Source organism: Eucalyptus grandis, chromosome 5 (assembly GCF_016545825.1).
Source record: "Eucalyptus grandis isolate ANBG69807.140 chromosome 5, ASM1654582v1, whole genome shotgun sequence".
NCBI lineage: Eukaryota > Viridiplantae > Streptophyta > Magnoliopsida > Myrtales > Myrtaceae > Eucalyptus > Eucalyptus grandis.
The window spans coordinates 10,860,731-10,882,394 of record NC_052616.1 but is presented as its reverse complement, the minus strand read 5'-3'; the positions used below and the strand labels follow the sequence as shown (position 1 = coordinate 10,882,394).

Genomic DNA, 21,664 nt, shown 5'->3' with positions numbered 1-21,664 from the left:
GTGCTAAGTATAGAAAAATTATTGGCAAGAAAATAAACAATGGCTTTTTTTGAAGAATCTTAACGATAACTTAGAATACTTTTATGAAATAATCAATTTCTTCTAATGGTTTGCAAATTGCAAATTTTGTATTAATCTACCAACTTTTATTTGTATAACTTGTCAACACTTCAAATTCCCAAGCTCTCATACAAAATTACCAACTAAGAATTAGAGTGATTTACCAACTTTGGCAAAGTGCTGTCGACATTTGTTCTTCTTCTTTGTGCAAACCCAAATTTCTTAAGGAGCAACTGAGTCGCCAATCAATTATTTACGCCCTTGAAATCCCATTTCTGCTCGTCTTTTCATCACTTACCAACCTTTTTCAAAAATCTACCGTTGCCCAGAAAAAATCCATTTTCCTTGGATCTTCCCCTTATAAAATTGGTCTTATATATTCATTATCTAATCTACAATGTAGACTTGCATGCCTAAAATTCAGAAATAGAAACATGCCTTCCAAGTTTTCCTGAGCATGCCAAACCGAGTAAAATCATTACTTTTGTGGAGTAACCCTAGATTTAGTCAAGATACAGATAGTCTGAACTACTATGAATGACCGAATCCTTAGGAGCAAGTCAATAGCTTGACTAGTGAAGAATAAGATGATGATGCGGATGTGTAAAGCCGTCTCCTCTCTTATAAAATGCTTGCAATTCATAGACGGAGGTAACAGACTGAAAGCTCTCTCCATTTTTATAAATAGCGTCTCTCGATACGATCTTTCTTCTCATCGATCTCTCGATCCTTTTTATAAACTTAATCCTTTTTTTTTCTTTTTGAATTCTAGATGTTACATTACCGAAAATAGAGTTCAATTGATCAAGGACGGCGAGCTATATACCATGACAGGTGATCTTTGTTGCAGACTACAGCTACCTGACTGAGAAAGTCGAGATTTTAACTTAGGAGAAGGACACCACAAGTGCCTTAACTTAAGTACGTCGCTTACTTTAGTGCCACAACTTTTTATTGGCTCATTTAGGTGCCAAAATTTTTGAAAAATGATATTTTCAGTGCCATCGCCGATCTGCTTGGCCGAAAATCTGACATTGATTTTTTAATTAATTTCCTAAGCCGACATGGCTCGTTGGAGGCTCTAGTTAGCAAACCACAAACAACATTGTCCACTCACTTTCCCTCAAATAAGAACCCGAAATCCCCAAATTGAAAGAGAAGCCCAAATTGAAGCCATAACTAGCCATTCAATTTAAATCACACCCTAAGTCGATTTGCCCCCAAAATTAATAGCTCAATCTTGCAAATGGAGGGTAGGAGTTTCAATAGCGGCTTAAATTCATTTCAACGAAGTGAGGAAGAAGGTGAGTGTTGTTGTTATTGTGAATTATTGAGTCCAATGAGAACATCTTGGATTTGATTGAATTTCGGGAGAAGATTCTATGGATGCGTTAGGTATAGAGAAGAATCGAAGTGTAGATATTTCAAATGGGTTGATGCAAAATTTTCTAGTCAAGCGAGAGAGGTGATCTTGGAGCTACTTAAACAACGGCATAAACCTCCACCTACAATAATGGGTGAGTTGGAGGATGTTGACTCAATGCAAGCTCGAATGAATGCTTCAGAATCTTTGGCCAAACAATTGAAGAAAGAAATTTCAAGGATAAAAATTGAAAGAAAGTGTTATCAAGCATTGATTGTATTGTTGTTCACTTGCATAGCCTATTTTGTGGTCAAATGTAAAGTGAGTGATGAGAATAATTTTTTCCGTTTACCATAGTTAAAGATCAATATAATATGTACTTATATTAGGTAATTTGTGAGTATAGTTGTGTTGTTGGTAAGTTACAATTCTTGTATGCAATCCATGGCGAAAATGGTGGAAATGGAATTGGTTCTGAGAACTTATAAGTCTCTTGCTTAGTAGTGTTTCAAATTTGGTTTGTTTAGTTTTTGTTTGAGAAGTTTGGTTTGATGTAATTGTTTGCTAGCAATGGTTTGCTACAATACTTACCGGTAATGGTTTGCTGTAATACTTGCTAGTAATGGGTTTGCTGATTTGCTGCAATTTTTGCTACAAATAATGGTCAAATGAAGGAGTGGAAATAATTTTTTGAATGTTTATTTCAATGCCATAAGTTGTAAATAGTGATCATTTGAGTGTCAAATTTAGCTAAAAGTGATCACTTAAGTACCAGTCGTGATAAAAAAATGTCATTTGTGTTGCATAAATGATTAGAAATGATCATTTGAGTGCCAAGTTTAGTTGAAAGTGATCACTTAAATACCAATAAATCGCTAGTGCAAGCACAATGTTGCATTGGCACATGTAAGTGCTCATGCATCTTGTACTTGTACCAGCACACCCTACACCAGAAAGCTATTGCATCCTTGTGCTTGCACCAAGTACTATATCAACACCAAGCATTGCATTAACACCAAACATAACCACGAACAAACCAGCACATCCAATAATACCAACAAAATCACCACCACCAGCAGAATTAGCACACCACCACAACCAAAAACAAAATATGTAAATGGAAAAAACATGCCAAAATAAATATTGTTCCATTGGCATTGAACATAATGTCTTACATTGGGTCAATTTGAATAACCAACTAAAATATCCACCTCTAGGGGTTGGCTTGCAACCAAACAATAAAATAACATCAAACTAAATGGACACCTAAAAATATCAACTTTAATCAATAGCAACCTCCCAACAAAAAATAGAAACAACCATATCTAACACCCTTCCACTATTCATCAATATGCACAACCCATCAAGTGCATTTTCTTGATAGACTTTTAACTTGGATCCTTATACTCTTCCTAACTGCAGCTGGACTTGAAGATTGTTATATTGACTTTTTTGTCCCATGCTTTTGCTTTTTCTTCTTAGTAACTACCACATTCTTAGTGGTGATGTTGCTGGCTGTTTCGGAATTGCCAACATCAGTTCCTTTACATGGTACTTGTGAATAATTCTTTTTTGGTAATTGTTTTGTAGCTGTCACTTGTGTTGTTTGTTTTGGAACACTCTTCTTACTCGATTGTGCTCTTATTATTGGACCTACCGCTCGTGTCATTTGTTTTGGAACACTCTTCTTACTTGATTGTGCTCCAATTGACATTCTAGTTCTTCTTTCGGGTGTATTGTTGACTCTTGACTTGTGCCACTTTGAGAGATAAGCACCTTCAAAGTTCTCCCGGGCTACAACAATATAGCCATATTGTCAATAAAGTCCAATATCATAAATTAAATGTGCGATACCTACAAAACTTACATTCAAAACAGTCATTCCAGTATTTATGTCACACCTTGGACCCCGAGCACGTGCCCATCCCTCTCTGGTCGATAAAATTTGCGACTTCCTAGGACGAGTTGCCGACCATTTTCATTTTTAATTACGCATGCGGAAGTGAATTATAAATCCCATGACAGTAACCATCTCGGGATAGAAAAGCAGGACAACAATTTCACCAACAAACATGCTTTTATAAACCAACTGAGTTATTTACAAAGGTCATCAACCAAGAGTTTACAAAAGACGGTTCTTTAAAAGGAAGTTGACCTAATTGACCTACTCCTCAGGTCACCACAGCTCGGCTTCAGGTTCTCCACTCTACGGCCCTGAAAATTGAGCCTACGACGGGGTGAGATATAATTCTCAGCGAGTTCACGCTCTAAACCCCGATTAGGAGGATAATACGCCTAGAAGCGTCCTAACCACACAATCACACAATCATAAGGACTTATCTCGCCTTAGTCTCCTCCTGCATGTTAGCATGAATCATATATCGCATAAGTGCAGTAACAACACCCGAGCATTTGGAATATCTCATTCAATCTTAGTCAATCAATCAATCCACATGAGTGTCGATTATAAGGCCAAATTGTTATGACACGTCCCATTTCGTATCACACAATTTCGTCCCATAATCAGGCGCGGTCAATCATATCGGTGGTTCCATCTATACCCGATAATTACTCTCAACGTTCCAATTCAACATTCCCACTCAAAAAATCAAGCTCAAGGATCTAGAGGTGACCCTACACGAAGTCTTGTCATCGTGCGGTACTTAGTCCTTGACCATAAATAATAATAGTAGAAGGCACTAGAGGTAACTCACACGAAGTCTTGCTATCGTGTAGCACTTAGCCCTTCACTACAAAAAGCAATAGTATAAGGCACTAGAGGTAACTCACACAAGATCTTGCTATCGTGCAGCACTTAGCCCTTCACTATGCATGACAATACTGCAAGGTACTAGAGGTAATTCTCATACGACTCAGGTCGCCATGTAACACTTAGCCCTTAACTACAATAAGCAATGGTATAAGTCACTAGAGGTGACTCACACGAAGTCTCATACTCATGTAGTACTTAGTCCTTTACCTGCTCACGACCCAAATCGGGTTCTCTCAACCCCACACATATCACCTCAACTTCCAATAATCAACCTGCCTTGACTATAACCCAACACGCAATCATTCACTCACGGCCAAGGACAAAGTGCTTCGCACTTGAATTCCTCAATTTAAAATAATGTCTTCGCCTAGTTTCTTCATGTTAAAAATATCCAATAAAAATAATCGTGTGTGGGTACACGGTCGGCCTAAGCCAAAAATGCAATATCTTCCTTTTAGAAAATCCCACTATTTATATAGTGTCTAAAAACCTTTTCGGCGTTAAAAACTGACGCCCCAACATTTTCTGATTAAATACCGAAATTACTCAATTTTCAGAATAAATGCCTAGTATTATAATTTTCACTTAATTTGCACAAGCCAACACTCAATTAAATAAAACCATGCATACCATTTCAATTAGCACGAAATTCCGATCACCGGCTATCTCGGCCTAATTTTCGGAAAATAAATAAATAAATAAATAAATAATTAAGGAAATTAATTAATTAAATACCAATAAATGCCAAAAATACAAACCTAGTCCGGAAATGATAAATTAAATACCGAAACAGGCCCGGAAAATTACCGAACCAATCTAGATAAATAATACAACTTATCTAGTCCCTAACTAGGCCGTTCTAACCACCTAACATGCATAATTGAATAATTAAATCACTAATTTAATATAACTAACCACCTAATTCATAATTAAATTAAACTAAACACCCCTTAAACGTCATTAACCTACTAAGAAGAGTTTAGTGCATAAACTCAGCGGTTTATAGCGGAAACCGGTTCACCGCGACGGCAGCGCGATGGCGGCCGAAACTCGAGTTTGTGGCGGCGTCAACGGGCTTGGACCGGGCCTAAAATCAGTCCAACAAATCTCAGCCCAAGCTGAGATTTGTTCTTGATTTGGGCTGGACCCAAGTTGAGCTGGACTGGTGGACTTCGAATGGGCTTGCGGGCTTCAAATGGGTTGAATGCACGGGCCGATTGAGGAGGAGCTGCTGCAGCTGAAGCCCACGGTTGGGTCTGACTTCAATTGGGCTGAACTGTGGGCTACTTGCTCACGGGTTGGGCTTGGTGGAGAGCTGGGCTGAAGATGCTGGAGAGGAGATGCGGACGAGGAAGCAGCGAAGTCCACGAGCTGGCTGGCGATGCTCGAGCGTGGAGATGGGGCGGCCTTGCGGACGTGCTGGCGGTCAAAGATGGGCTTCACTCGGTGGAAGGAGGCGCTGGTTTGTTGACCGGTGGAGATGGCTTCGGTGAGGTGGCGTTGGCAGCTTCGGTGGACTCCACTGGACGTGCGAAGAAGTGGAGATGGCAGGCGCAAGGGTGGAAGCAGCTGCTGGCGCTCGAACGATGGAGAGATGATGAGAGCAGGGGCGTTGCTGGTCAACAATCGGTAGAAGGGAGCAGCTGGATGAAGACTTCGCTGGAGGTGCTGCTCGGTTTAATTGATGGCCTTGAGGGCGTGAAGACGCGTGGATGTGGCAGCAAAAAGACAGCTCGGTGGAGGCAGAAAAATGAGAGAAAAGGGAGAGCTGCTGGCGAGGAAAACGAAAGCGATAACAGAGACAGGAGGGGGGGAAATCGATTAAGCTGGACAAATGAAAGTGAAGATGAAGCCGTGGCGGTCGAATGGAAGAGAAATGGAAAGCGTGTGCAAGAAGAGAGGGATGAGAGAGAACAAAAGTCCACAAGGATTATCTAGATAATTGAATTCTTGGTCCCCCAATCATCTTCAATCTTATCCTAAGTGTCTTCAATACTTTCTTGCATAAATTCCACCAAATAATCTAAATTTTGAAGCCCAAAATTGCTGCCCTCTTCTAGCTCCGAATTTCCTCAATAAAGCTTCAATTTCCACCAAAATTCTTCAAGTTGATGTCCAATTTTGATGAAAAAGAATCCCGTAAAATTTTCTGTAAGTCCCCAACACCCAAAGGCTCGGCTTGGAAGTCTAAATTTCCTTCGACTTAGCCCATTCGAATTTTCGTTATTTTTCCGCAACGTCCGAATCTATTTTCCGTAAAAATCTCGGAATCTCCGAAAATTCTTCGGAGGATGAGTTGATGTTCCTAAAATAGATCATGACACGACAAAACTTTCAATTTCTAAAATCAGGTTCAAATCAGCGGTTAATTTCAATCTGACGCGATTTTAGCATGACCTAGTTCACCGGGTAGCTTTTAGGAATTTTTTTTGCAATTGACCCGTGATCGATTTATCTCAAGTCACATTGTACATCTTCGACTCATTGGCAACTCTCGGTTGTCGTGAAAATCTCGAGGTTTCAAATACGGACACCAGGTACATAAATGATAGAAAAATCGGTCTAGTGCCGTTCGATGAGAATTTTGCAATTAGATGGAATCACCCACGCACTAATCACATATCTTCATTGAATTGACCTATCTCCGGTCTCTGATCGATTTTTGACGGTGCCGTAATGACCTTTGTGGATCAACACGGTCAAGCAGTCGATTCCTGGTCGACTTCTCCAGTCCATTGCATTAAAATCCCTTAATTACTTCCCCAGATAGTCTAGTTATCTCATGAATGATCAACTCAGAGAATGGCACTATCGGCGCGTCGATGAAATGCCCGATTTATTTAATCAAAAATAAATTCTGAAAATTCAGGCTATCACAATTTAAGTCTGTATAAAAGCCACAACCATATTGCCTTATCATTTTCCCTATAGCTCCTCTAATTCGAAGTAGTGCATTAGTTTCAACAACCTGAGCAACTCGTGCAACTTGTGTTTTCCTCACCTAAGAATATAACGCACACAACTAGCCCATAAAACAATATGACACACACAATCAGCTCATAAATAACATAACACACACAACTAGCCACAACAAAACACGTACAACAAAAATTGTAGGACTTATGGGATATTTACTTCTCGTCTTTGAAAAAATTAACTCAAGGGTTGGCCTTTCAGTTCGACCTTCAACTAATACTTCAATTGTCCTTCACTCGGCCACTTAGTTGTACTTTCGGCTGGCCCTTCTTTAGTTGACCCTTCAATTATCCTTTCAGTGGGCCATTCCTTAGATGGTTGTTGTTATTGATGTAGTTTATTCAATTGACAACCAGTCTTATTGTGCCATTCCTTATGACAATAGAAACATTTTATCTTCAGATCCATCATGCCCATCCTCTTACTTAAAATCTCCCCCTGTACATTCTTTGTCTCTTTTTTGGCCTACCAATTTGCTTTTTTAGAGGCAAAGGCTTAGAGGCTTCATGAGTTGTGGGTTTCCAAAATCTACTACTTCTAATTGGCCACAACATGTAGTAGTTATGGGTGTGCAAAATACCTGGGAACCGCCCGGACCGCCCGGAACCGGCGGTTCTTGAGGGAACCGGTCCGGTTCCCGGTTCCAATTTTTCGGAACTAGTGGGTACCGGTCCGGTTCCCGGTTCCATGGGCGGATCTGCCCACCTGGACCGAACCGGAACCTTTTTAATATTAAAAAAAAAATTTACTAAAAGAAACCCTAGATTAGATCTCATTTCCTCACTCCCTTCGTCTTCGGTTCTCTCTCTTTGTCTCTTCCTCGGTTCTTCCTAATCCTATCGCCATTTTGATTCCTCCCTGAGCGTCGACGCCGCCGCCGCTGCTCCTCCGCCGCTGTTGTTCGCCCCCTCGCGTCGGCCGCCACTCGCCACAGCTGCGGAAAATTGTTCCGCGACCGTTCTATGTTGATTACCCAACCATAGACCTCCTCCCCTCCTTTCCAACTCATAGACCCGACCGTTCTATGTTGAAAACCAAAATTGTTTCGTGTCAAGATCGATTCCATGGATCCACCCGGGAACCGGACCGGACCGGCGGTCCAGTTCCTGGGTGGATCCCTGCAACAAACGGGTGGATCTCGGTTCCAATTTTTCGGAACCGGTCCTTAGCGGGCGGTTCCCGGTTCTAGGTCGGGAACCGCCCGCCCGGACCATGCACACCCCTAGTAGTAGTAGAAACAACATATGTGCTTCTCTTGTAGCAATCGTGCAGGTAGTCCTCTAGAATATGATGCTTCAACTGGATGACACAAATGTCATGTATATATAGAATTCCAATTAGTTGCCTGTCACGACATGAACACCTTCTTCCCTCTAGTTGGACAATATACTTATCAGTATTGTGCATTATCTCATATCCATTATCTCCATTCTAGATGAGATGACAAAACTTACTAACAGCTATATTCTCTTCTAATCTCTTTGCAATCCTGGTATCACACTCCTTAGTTCACTTTGTAGCCTCAATCCGCTACCTTTGAAGCTTAGTCATGACTATTATTCTTATTTCTTCGAGCATGTTGATGATTGGTTTACACCTAAACTCTAAGATTCTCCCATTGAATGTTTCATTGATGTTATTATCAATGATGTCGTACTCGAATTCTTCACTAAAAAATGCCCTACACCAATGTTTAGGCTTAGTTTGGAATAGTGCTTCAAATCCTTCCCTAGTCAACTTAAGTAACCCCTGTTTATGTATTCTAAAATAAGTCATGTTAGTGCTTTTTCTTATAGGCCAAAATTGCTTCTGCCTTTATACTTTCCAGGAACCAGAACCAAGTGCCTTTGTTCTTTACCCTCACAACAGCCCAAGCTATTGGAAACATTTGGTTATTGGCATTTTTTCCAATGGCAGCCAACAACTCTCGTTTACATAATCCTTTAAACATCAAAGTCTATGACTCTTCTACAATTAGCCATAAATTCTCTCTTGCATGCATCACAATAAACATAAATCCTATCAAATTTAGTCCCATGGTTAGGTAATGGCCTTTCGACAACTTCGACATATATTCTACTATATGGGTTTTGAAGCCTATACTCACCAGCATAATCCAAATCTCAGTACATTCTTCCTTGTACCTACCAATTAGTGTACTCATCACCTTCTATTTGGCTCTTTTGCACTGGTTTCTGGACATATTTATTCCTACCTGCTCGTTCACTAATTGCTTGAATGAGGACTTTTAATCTCAGGCGTCGCCTTGATAGTGTTGAAAAAGTGTTTTGACAACCATACACTTATTACCCTTTTGTTGTCAAACACAATGGAACAAATATTTTCCTCTTGGAAAGACCTAAGCTGAAATGATCTGCTCTTCTTATTCAGTGCACCATATATCTTCCATGAACAATTTCGTTGTGAACTTTTGTTCTCATAAATTTATTAGTATTTCTAACTCCTCTACTCAATAATTAAATATTTTACAAAAGCTTTTTTGAACTGCTTAGCATCATCGAATTTCTTACCAATAGACAAAATAGGACATGCAATAGTAGGATCATAACATGGATACTTACTTTTCCTCCTACGCACAGCTCCTTTGACATCTTCATTCTCTGAACTGTGAGTCTCGTTGTCACCGATACTTTCTTCATAATCGATTTATTTACCATTAACTAGAGCTCCTTCATCTCCATTTATGGGTCGAGGTTCTTGCTATTCTCCGAATGCTACAATTTCATTTCTCTGAAAGTCCCTCTGCTTTTACCTTGACTATGCAAGTTCCTCATCATCATTATCATCATCACTGGGGTAATTCACATCTTGCAAAGTTTCATCATCTGATTCACTAGATAGAGTAACTTTCCACTCTAATCGAGTGAATTCTTTGTCACCTAAGTTTTCACCAGAGACTCTTCTTGATTGTGCTTTATATGCCCTACCTCCCTCACCTCCTTATACTGTCTCTCCTACTGTCCTTCATCTAAAATAGATCCACACCCAATCTGAGTAGTCGGTTCAACACTACCTTTTACTTCTCCTACTTGAGTGGTTTCATCATCTTCATCATCTTCGTCTTCATTGTCTTCATTATCACCATAATACTCAACATATATCGTAGCTTCCTTGCCATGAAGATAATAGTGAACAATTTCCTTTGTACCATTATCATCATTGAAGATTCTTAAACCCTCCTTCAATTCTTTCCCAAGAATATAACAGCGTAACTTTTCTATTTTGCAATGTAACTGTTACACTATTTCCCTCATGATATTAGTATATGATGGCTTACCTACATCGACATAAATAGTCCCTTTGTTTCCACCAATATATTCCCATTCATCAGCGCTAACGACAAATTCCCCACCGTATCTGACAATGATGCCTACAATAATATTATCCCCCATGCCAGCCCTGCACCCAAGAAAAAAAGTAGCTTTTGAGACCACAACACAAAAAGGACAAACGACAACTTAACATGGAGGTCCCCACAATGACATCTAATTAAAAAGAAAACAAACAACCAAACAACTCAATGCTTGTCTTTTCCTAGATAGAAAGCAACAATAGAGCAATTGGGGGTTGATAAAATAAATCGAGGTCCTCATATTGTCGGCTTTAGTGTAAAATGACGAGGCAGCGCACACTAATGACCCTAATTTTTCCTCCTCACCCGAGCGCTAATTTTTTTCCCTCCTAAACCCCTAATTTTTTTCCCTCCGATTGATTAACTCAAAGAGTATCACTTATGACTAACCGGATTGATTGAAAGTGATGAGGCGGCGAGCAATGATGGCGAGCAAGTGAGCGACAGATGGCGAGCAAGCGAGGGTGAGCAATGTTCATAGAGAATCGTCGATGATGAGGCAACAGATCGGAGCCCTAGTTTTTGTTCATTTTGGGCAGCATCATGTGGCGTTGTTTTTGGGTAACGACGTGGTGCGATGCCGTTTAGTCCAACCCAGCCACGTTGGACTAAGCAATGCCGTTTTGCCAGTCCACGTGGACTGGAATTTGTAAAAAAATTCCAACTCAACCATTTTATTATTATTTTTTTAAAATTGTAAAAGCCACGTAACTATTTTGGCTGGAATATTTCGCCATTAGCACTTAAGTGATCATTTTTTATTTTCCGATTTGGCATTTAAATGAGTGAGCGAAAAGTTGTGACACTAAAATGAACGTCATACACAAATTAAGGCACTTCTGTTATCCTTCTGATGCAGCCCACATTGAAGACCGGCTCTCTCGACCAAGAAGATCGGCCCGCATTAAAGCTCGACGAAACCGAGAAGCCATAACGACATCTTGAGTCCATCCCGGAAGTTGGAAAGACACCTTGCCACGAAGACGTTATGCTTTTACTATTTCTGCTAATTTTAATGTCCTGTCTTTATTTCTCCTAGTTTCAATGCTCCGTCTTTATTTCTTTGATGATATAAGCCCAATTTCTTGTAGAAGACGAACAGCTTTTGATGAATGAAAAAACTTTGCTTGAAGCAAGTATCGTGAACCTTGAAGAGTTCATCCCTTTGAAAATCTAGAAGAGTTTTCACTCCGTCCTTGAAGAGTCGGAGCTTTCGAAATCTGCATCCTTGAAGAGTTGCAGTCATCGATCTAGAAGAATCGGTGCCCTCTCAACTTCCTTGGAGGCCTAGAAGAGCAACCAACGGAGTTTCTATCTTTTCCTATTCTGTTCGTTATTTCCAACCCAATTTCGACTATCCTACAGTGCTTATTTCAGAAAACCCAAAACAAAGAAATTGTAGATCCAGAAGTCTTTGTTCATTTGGCTTTGGAATCAGGTCGATCCGATCTGTATCGACAAAGATACGACTGTTCTCCTAAGCTCGCGCAGTGCTGAAATTCCTGTTTGTCCTGTTTCTGTGTGCGAGTCACTCTCCCGATCCTATTGTTTGATAAAGCCTCCCCTAGGCTTGCATCACCTTCTCCCTTTTCTTCCTCTGGTGTGGAGAACATGTAAGGCACGTTCACTGCATTCTCAACGTGGCTCTTCTTGAACTCCTCCTCCGTCTTGTGTCGATGAGAAAAACATTGCCCATCAAACGCTCCAGTTGCATCGAGATTTCGGATCCCTTTCCCTCGACTCGATTCGAAAAACACGCCGAAACAAGGAGGGAGAAAATGACAACTGTCAAACTTCCGACCTCACATCTAAGTACCGGTCGCCGATGGTTAGGAGGCCTTTGGTGGTGTATACATCGACGGTGGCGACGTCTTCAGACCTACCAAAAGGAAAAGGAAGAGAGAGTAAAGGCTCGGAATGAAAACTCCGCGTGTTCATGCGAAAATCTTACTATTTGATGGTTTCTATGGATGGATGATCGCCGAGAGATCAAGATACAAAAGCCCAGATCCTGCTCTGTGAGATCTCAAGCTGTTTCGAGGACAAGAAAATGATTCCTGAAATTCTTATCCGTGGACTTAGCAACTATATAGCGTGAAAAGAGCAAATTCTTCAGCTAAGAAATAAATAAAACTGGCGATCGAAGCAAACTGGATTTGTTAACGACGTCGGCATCGGCATTACAGCTCGTGTAAGCGATCAATTCGGATGTCGCTTAGTACTGAACCAGAGACTGTACTTTTAATTATATGGTAATTGGTCGATTTTCCCTCCTTTGAAGAATTAAGCGAGAAGGGGCATGAATCATGATGTCCATGCTAGAGAAGTTTTCTTTTTGTTCAAGATAAGTAGTCGGTCATTTGAAAAATCAAATAAAATTCGGTAACTAATTCAAATAGTAGTTGACGACCTATTTTATGGATAATTTCTTTTGGACTCTTTTAGAAATGCAGTAATGATATAAATGGTCCCTAAACTTTTGTCTAATGTGTAATTAATTCTTGAACTTTTAATTTGTTCAATGTGGTCTTTGAACTTTAGTCTAATGTTCAATGTGGTTTCTAGACTTTTGGTACATATTCAATGTAGTCCATAAACTGTATGAAAATATTTGCGTAATCCTGTTATTGAAAATTTTCATATAATTTAGTGATTAAATTAAACATATACAAAAAATTCAGGGATTACATGGAAAATAAAAAAGTTCAATAACCACATTGTATATTGAGCCTAAATCCAAAAACTATTTGTCATTTTCCCTTTAGAAATCCTCTAACCTGGAAAAGAACAGTTTTTTTCTTTTTCTTTTTTTGGTGACAAGGGACAGTAGAACAGGCTCCACAAGCTGAAATATAGAGCTGCAACACCTAAAACTCAGGATTAGTGTTGACTGCGGAGGAAACGATGGCTATTTTTCTTTCAATATCAAAGAATTAAACGTAAAAGCTGCTGCATTTTGACAAATGATTGGCTTAGTTAGCGGAGAAGAGGAAGATGATGGAGATGTGTAATGCCGTTGACTTTCTATAGACAATGCTTTCCATCTGAACACTCGCCGTTATAAGCACCGCCCATCGATCTCTTCTTCTCGCGGATCTCTCGCGCGTCCTAGGAATCGACGTTTGACCTTCTCTCTGGTTTCGGCTAATCTCCGGTGAGTCGTCGAACTGAGGAGAATGTCAAGATCGGGGGCCCACGAGCTTGCTGTAGGAACGGACTTGACGTTGGCGGAGGACATGTCCGTGATACGACCCAGGGGCGTGCTGATTGACGATGCGACCGAGGGTGTTTGGCATCTCAAGCCGAATATGTATGATCCTTTGCGGAAGGTAAACCCCGATAAAACTCTAACACGAGTAAGATTAGGCGGCTAAATAAGTTAGGGGGAGGCTTTGTCTAGGTTTAGTATGGAAACTAAACTATCCTCACATTCCATGAAAAGTGAAACAGAAGAAGAAAGGCAGGATAGAAATTATTAATTCGATTTACACGAATAATGCAGATCGGAGCGGAGTTTGTCGGAACCTTCTTCCTGGTACTTTGCGCGGTGGCTGGCCCCATTGTGAACCAAAAGTACGTAGGAGTAGAGACGTTGATTGGGAATGCGGCATGCGCCGGACTTGCTGTGACGGTCATAATTTTCTCAGTCGGTCACATATCGGGAGCCCACCTGAACCCATCCGTAACCATCGCCTTCGCGGTGACTCGGCACTTTCCATGGAACCAAGTGCCTGGCTACGTTGCCGTGCAGGTCTTGGGCTCAATGTGCGCTTCCTACGTCCTCAAGTGGGTTTTCTATCCTCTGGTGAACAGCGGTGTCACGGTGCCTTCGGTGAACGTTGGACGGGCGTTTGCTCTCGAATTTCTCGCCACTTTCCTCCTCATGTTCGTGAGCGTCGCAGTGGCAACCGACACTCGCGCGGTATGGCATCACCCGTGTTGCATATTCGCCCTTCCTCTATCCATGCTCGTTTCATTTCATTAATCATCAAAAGCTCTCCAACCATATCCTGGTTGCATTTTGCATGACGACAGGTAGGAGATTTAGCAGGTATTGCAGTTGGAGCAACGGTGCTGCTTGACAATCTTGTAGCAGGGTAAGAATTGCATTTACTTTTTCTTACCTTTCGTAAAAACATAGAGAGAAATCCGAATACGTAACACCGTGATGATAGGATGTCGACCGGGGCTTCCATGAACCCCATAAGGACTCTCGGCCCGGCCGTGGCTGCAGGGAATTACAAAGGATTGTGGGCGTACATGGTGGCTCCTCCTCTTGGAGCCATAGCTGGTGCCGTGACTTACACGGCCTTGAAGCTTAGAGGCCATGAGGCTGAGCCGCTATGTCGGAGGAGAGACCCAACTCTCAAGCCGGGACCAGGCCCGCTCAATACTCACCTCTAGCGGCTGCCAGCAGGGCCCGACGGCTCTGGCCAGGTTCGTTCGAGGATCGCCGCGAGGCGCCCAGGCTTAATACGACTTTCATCTTTGAAAAAACATTAAAAGGCGGCTAACGTCCATATTTCTGCTCTGAATGGAATTTAAAAATGGGTGTAATTTAGCAGCTACCGTCCTCCTCTTCTCAACTTATTTCTCATTTTCATACTATTGCATGTGGCGTCAGCCCTCGGAATGATCACTGGTTATGTTAAAGTCGGATGATCTTTCATCCCACTTCAAAAGGATAAAAAATCGAAGGGAGGAAGAGTAACAAGCAACCTAATTAATATTATGTATTGCGGAGTGTATAATGCATGATATAAACAATCACTAAAATAGCGAAATATGAAGAACAGTAATAAAAGGGGGAGTTTTTTCCTATAAGATTATTCATATCAAGTCAAGACATTTAGGGGGCATATATTCTTCTTTTCTTTTTCTTTTTTTCTTGGCGAGCAAGATACATGCGCTTCTGTTGGACATGACCCATTTTGTGCAATACAGGACAAAACACGAATTACAAAAAGAAAATGATAACACCGTACAACATAACATGCCTAACTTTATATGTTGATGTAATTTGACATGTCTTCACCATAATTCGATTGTTCAGCAAGTGGAATCGAAATCAACATGTTTTAGATCAACTCGGGAATTGACACGGACTACAAATACAGCTATGACACGCGAGCACGAATTGCCAACCCCTCCTTCTTTTACGGCTGGAATTTGCAGGCAGTCTTGAGCTACTCTGCTGGTTTGTCCCCTGCAAGTCCTTTGTTAACCCAAGCAGAGTATCCTCCTTCCATGTTGTTCACATTCTTATACCCCCGAATCCACCAAAATTCGACACTCACACACAAATAAACATAAAGACCTTACTTTTGCTAATATTTACTAATCTAGTTTGATTAATAAGATTGCTGCCCCGCTGAATAATGTCACATTAGAATCAGACTGAAAAGGTCCCAACTAGCGAAAGCTTTACAATTTGATGTTGCTTTTCCTCGCTGTCGCGCCCCTAATGTCGTGATGAAGCAAACGAGATTCATTCGGAAAGTCGAACTTACCACATCGAGAAGGTCGATGCAGGCACGGAGTGATCTGCCCCTGCCGTTGCAACCCTACACATACAGCAATATATAAACTGATGAATTCAGCCGAAGTTTGTTTTTCTTTTGTTGAGTTCTGGTTTTACATTACCAAACGACGAGTTCAATGGATCGGGGGTGGAGAGCTATAGACCACGACCAGGTGATCTTCTTTGTTGCAGACTGCAGCTACTTGAGTGAGAAAGGATTTTTAACTCTTCCATCTGGTGCGTCAATGAAAACATTACTCTCAAACCCTCGATTTGTGCTGAGATTTCAGATTTCTCATCCCAACTCACTTCGAAAAGTATGTGGAAACATGAAGGAAAATACCATCTGTTAACTTCTGACCTCGCATCTAAGTACCGGTGGCCAATGTTTAGGAGGCCTTTGGCGGTGTATACGTGGACGGTGGCAACATCTTTGTACCTGAAATAACCCAAAAACGAAAAACAGCAAGAGTCGGGACTTAGGATGAAAGCTACGCGATCAACATCAATTCTGATGAGAACGTGTTCATGTGAAAATCTTGCCTTTTGATGGTTTCCACGAATCAGATTATCGCCGAGGGCCCAAGATCTGAAAGCACAGATCCTACTTTGCGAGATCTCAAGCTGTTTCATGATGAGAAGAAGATGATGATTCTGAAATTCCGATTCATGATTGTGGCAACTTTATAACGTAAAAAGAGCAAAACTCCTCAGCTCAAAAAAATTCAAGATAGCGATCAAGGCAAACTGGATTTATTATTCCCTTTTTGACGTTGATATCTTTGCATTTAAAAATGAAGTTTAACATCAGCATTCCTGCTCAAGCATGTGATCGATTTGGATGTCAAGACAGCGTCGATGACTTTCTTTCATGAATGACTACTCCATCAACTTGAACTAGAGACTATTTTTAATTATATGATACTGGTCAGTTGTTAATATTTCCAAATTAATCGAAGTCGAATGAAAGGTGGGGAGCGACGAAACCTGGGCTTAAACGTTCTCTCTCCTTCAAATTATCTAAGAGACATACTGTTTCGTATTAGCGAAACTTGTAACGGGACAGCTTCGTGGCCTTTGAATCCCTTTCAAGTTGGTCGATCCGGGTGTTTGATATAACTCTTCTTTCCGCATCTTCTAGGGCATATATGGTGATGTAACACTAGCGGGATGTGCCAAACTTTTAGAAAAAGAATTTATTCTCATAAATTGAATCCTTTTACCTGGGATCATGCTGAAGTCTTGCTTCTTAATTAACAGATTTAGCAATAGGAGGCCAAACATTGGAGGATATTCAGATATGGTCTATTGATGATGTTCCCAGAACCCAATCATATCCTAAGCACGAGGGTACCCTTTGGTCTTTATTTTCCATTTTCAAATTGATGAGTGAGGCTTTCAAGTACTTGGCAGCCAAGGCAAGCTTTAGAGCACTTGATCTTGAGTTCAATCATTCATGCTCAAGTAACAGTAACCTAAACGTGGGTGTCACGGGCTTGCTTATTCCATCATCCCTTAGTCGTGTCGCCCATATACCTGTCTGTCTTTGCGATGAAGGTAGCTAGCTTGATCCGAAAAGGTTGCAAACACATCGGAAATCCCTCAAAAGTTGCATGTCGCAACCCCGGTGGTGGCATTGGCCGTGACGTTGACGTGACGAGGCATGAAAAGTTGTGCAACGGAGACAGAGGTTGACAATGACAGCATCTGTGTGCACAGTGTGCAGGGCGCAACACAATGGAGGCGGCGACGAAGAGAAGGGCAGATTGGAAAAGAAGAGAAGGGAAAGAAAATAGCTTTAACTTTACCCCTAAATGTAGAGGATCTCCATCCTATGCATTCCTATCAGTTAGAAACTTGGCTAGTTTGTCTTTCTTAGTCTATGTATGGTGAAGTTGGAGTTATGGAGCTCTTCCTCGGTCTCTTTTATAAATCAACAGTTGAGAATGCTCGAGACGTCGAGAGCAGGAATCGGCGGATAGAAAGAACTCCCATTCCATTTATGTGCGATCGTGCTAGATGTCGATACACCGATTTTCGTAAGTAAATGAAGGAGTTATTAGTTAGCGACAGAGACAAAGAGAGATCGGTAGAAAGCTGGGCAAGCGTGAACTTTTGATCAAAAAGTACAAACAACGAGGATGCATGGTTTGTGCTTTTCAACATGCATTAACGACCAGCAACAGCATGCATTGACGATGTCATGCAAGCGTCGTTGTCGCTTCTTATCATAAACTTGAAAGAGTATGCAATCGATTAAATTAAGTTTTTGTAAGAGTTTTTTTTTGGGTGGGCAAAATTAATTGATATTATAATCTACCATATCTAATAAAGAGAGATAAAAAGTTTCTTAATTGATATAGTATGAGGATGACTAGTAAGGGCCGAGTTGAGCCCAACCCATAATGAGAGTACCTGGCTAAAAACTCTATAAAGAGTGCTCAAGTTTTCCATCTAACCTTGACACACAATTATCCTCGCATAAGGAGTGTTTACCAAAATGTTAAAAATGAGGGGCAATCTCATTAAACTAGTGATAAAAGGGGGCAATAGATGAGAAGTTCTTGAGTTTAGATCATTGTTAATCCGCATCAAGAATGATGATCCAAAATAGGTGCGCAACTCTCTCTACTCGATTATATGTGTTCTTGTTTCCAGTTATGAACATCATGGGATTGCACTTTTGCGACTATTATGTGGTATCAAAACAGCCATAGCCTAGAACTCGAATGAATGGTCTTTTGCCCCTTTTTTCATGAATTTTTGTGCAACAAAAATTCATTTTGATTATATAAATAGAAAGAACTCGTTGAGACAAGCAAAACTATGGGTGGCGCACCACCGGGGGAGGCTACATGCGCCCCCACACATGGCCACATGTTGTTGGGTAGCGATGTGCAACGCGTGCGCAAGGTTGACGTCATCATGACATCAGCAAATGAGACATAGGTCCTCGATGTCACGCCCCGATCCTCGAGAGCGCGCCCATCCCTCGGTGGTCGATAAAATTTGTGACGTCCTAGGACGCGTCACCGACCCATTCATTTTATTGTACATGCGGAAGTAAATAACAAATCCCCTGACAGTAACCATCTCGGGATAGAAAAGTAGGACAACAGATTCACAAACAAAACATGCTTTTATATACACACTGAATCATGTACAAAAGTCTACAACCAAAAGACTTCAAAAGACCGACTTTCAAAAGAAGCTGTCCTATCTGACCTATACCTTGGATCCCCTCAACTCGGCTCTAGATCCTCCACTCTATGTGTCACGCCTCGATCCTCGGACACGTGCCCATCCTTCCCCTTGGTCGATTAAATTGCGATTTCCCAGGACATATCGCCGACCCTTTCTTTTTATAAGCACACGCGGAAGCAATTATCAATCCCCAGACAATAAAATAATGGAATAGAAAAGCATGGCCATATTTTTCATATTGAGATCCACAACCACACTTTTATACATAGCACAACCTATAGTATATTTTACAATACTATTCATAAAAGGTCAAGTCTATCACACATTAGATCCCAACTAGGAGTTTGCCAAACAGGGGTGGAGTTTCAGTCCTCCGCTGAGTCTTCATCTGGATTTTCCCCTTGCTGGGTGATCTTTCCTAATTCAACCTTCTCGCTAGGACCTACTGTAGAGTACTCAGATGATCCTGGACCTTCAAGGACGAGAGCCACTGGGTCAATCACCTCTCCACCTCTAGGTTCTGCAATGCCCTCCCCATACACTACTTCCAAAGCATACACAGGCACCTCAAATTCCGGTATTGGGCCCTCTCTTTGCCCATTGCTAAAATAGCAATACCATGCCCGGTATTGGTGGGGTACCTTTTGGGTTTTGCCCACATTAACCCAGATAATATACTTCACCATTACGTACTCTGATCCTTCAGCGTGCCCAAGCATCGGCACGTGGAACTTCTCTTCGGTGATTTCCTTCGGCAAACCAGGACACATGGGAGGAGGTAGAGGTGCTGCCATCCACGGGCCTGAAATGGTTATTTAATAACCAATGAGACTACGTGTCACGACCCGAACTCCGGGAACATGCACATCCCTCAATGGTCGATATAAATTTGCAACATCCCAGGAACTATTGCCGACCCATTCATTATTTTGTGCATGCGGAAACGTAAAACAATCTCCATACAACATAACAGTGGGATAGAAACGTAGGATAATATTTTCACAAACCACACCTACAATATAGTAGCACTTATATACATACCAGTTTAACACCCCAAGGTCCAATACAAAAAGTGAAGCTATTCGGCTACCTACATACTAAGCTTCCATTTACAAGACCAGGGTTCGCTACTACACTATCATACTTCTCAACCTCTCTAGGGTGAATTGTCACCCATCATCCAGCCTTGACGGGAAGACCCGTCACCACTTGGGAGAAGATAGCGAGAAACCTACACTTCCCTTCCTGCAGACTACTGTATACGACCTGGCCTTCCTCCATCTAGGGACTTGAAAATTTTAGCCCACTAAGGGGTGAGATCACATCTCATCGAGTTCAATCTCTAAACCCATATTAGGAGAATGGTACACTCTACATGCAATTTAATTCTTATTTCCACAACTCTTTTAATACCAGTATTTTCCTGCAGGTTAGCGTCAATCCAATCATACATATCAATATTGAGGCCACATATCATGTGAATACTTTAAAATGTTTATATGTAAGGACATAAATATCAACACAAGTACACGGGCCCCCAATTACCAGACTAAATTGTTATGACACGTCTCATACCGCACCATATAGTTCCTTCTTTTAATTAGGTCCCTCACTTTCACCCATTCGTGTGTCACAAATGATTTTAATGCACATATAACAATCTTCTGGCATAACCGGGCATCGTCTCACACCGTCGAGCATGGCAATGTCTACATCTAGACGGCATTCCGATTAGGAGCATCGGTCTATCATCCACTACGACCGGCATCTATTGACATGGGACATTCTTAAAGGAGCATCGTCCAGCCCCAAAGGCTCGTGACAGATTCTCATGTTGTGAATGCATTCACTCAATGTCACAGTTCAATGCTCAATTGCACATTTAATTCACAACATCAATTAAACAATTTTCCAGCAAGAAACACCTCAAAATAGTTATAAACTTCTACTGACCAGAATTGGCAGAAACTGCCCAATTGCGCACTTTCAGGTTTAAGACTAGAAACCAATTCATATGAGTTTGAAAAATTCTCAAACTTGAACACGTGCTAAAAGACATGTAAATTTATTTTTTTTGTGAAGGAACCAAGGCTCAGATCCTTCTAGATTTGGCTCAGTAATTCACTCAATCCAGTACTAAAATCGGGCCTGTTTCCAACGGTTATGTTTTCCAAAATCAACTTGGTTCGGGGTTCTAAACAGATCCGTTTTGTCTGAAATTCGAGTATGTTCAACTAGAAGATGTAACAAAAAACTTTCGTGAAGAACCCATTTTTAAAATCAAACCCGAATGGTTAGTAACAACCCATAGAATCCTTACAGGTCGCAAATTCCAGTGCAGTTTGAGTTTTTGTTTAAAGACAATGAAGCCAAAATCATTTTTCTTTGAATCCC

The 21,664-nt window shown here is 41.1% G+C and overlaps 1 protein-coding gene and 1 pseudogene across 1 annotated transcript; one reads left to right on the top strand and one right to left on the bottom strand.

Annotated features, from left to right (window-relative positions):
- The window catches only part of LOC104446187, a 33,855-nt pseudogene extending 20,072 nt beyond the window's left edge, over positions 1–13,783 (bottom strand).
- Positions 13,784–14,041: 258 nt separating this feature from the next.
- On the top strand, positions 14,042–14,949 carry LOC104445869 (probable aquaporin NIP5-1). Its single transcript, XM_010059811.2, has 3 exons — positions 14,042–14,467; positions 14,581–14,642; positions 14,721–14,949. Exons 1-3 carry the CDS (start codon positions 14,042–14,044, stop codon positions 14,947–14,949), a joined length of 717 nt encoding a protein of 238 aa, XP_010058113.2.
- Positions 14,950–21,664: the final 6,715 nt, after the last annotated feature.

Coding starts and splice junctions, on each gene's coding strand:
- LOC104445869 (XM_010059811.2), top strand. CDS start 14,042: ATGCAGATCGGAGCGGAGTTTGTCGGAACCTTCTTCCTGGTACTTTGC. Junction 14,468..14,580: donor TGGCAACCGACACTCGCGCG/GTATGGCATCAC, acceptor GCATGACGACAG/GTAGGAGATTTAGCAGGTAT. Junction 14,643..14,720: donor CTTGACAATCTTGTAGCAGG/GTAAGAATTGCA, acceptor CCGTGATGATAG/GATGTCGACCGGGGCTTCCA.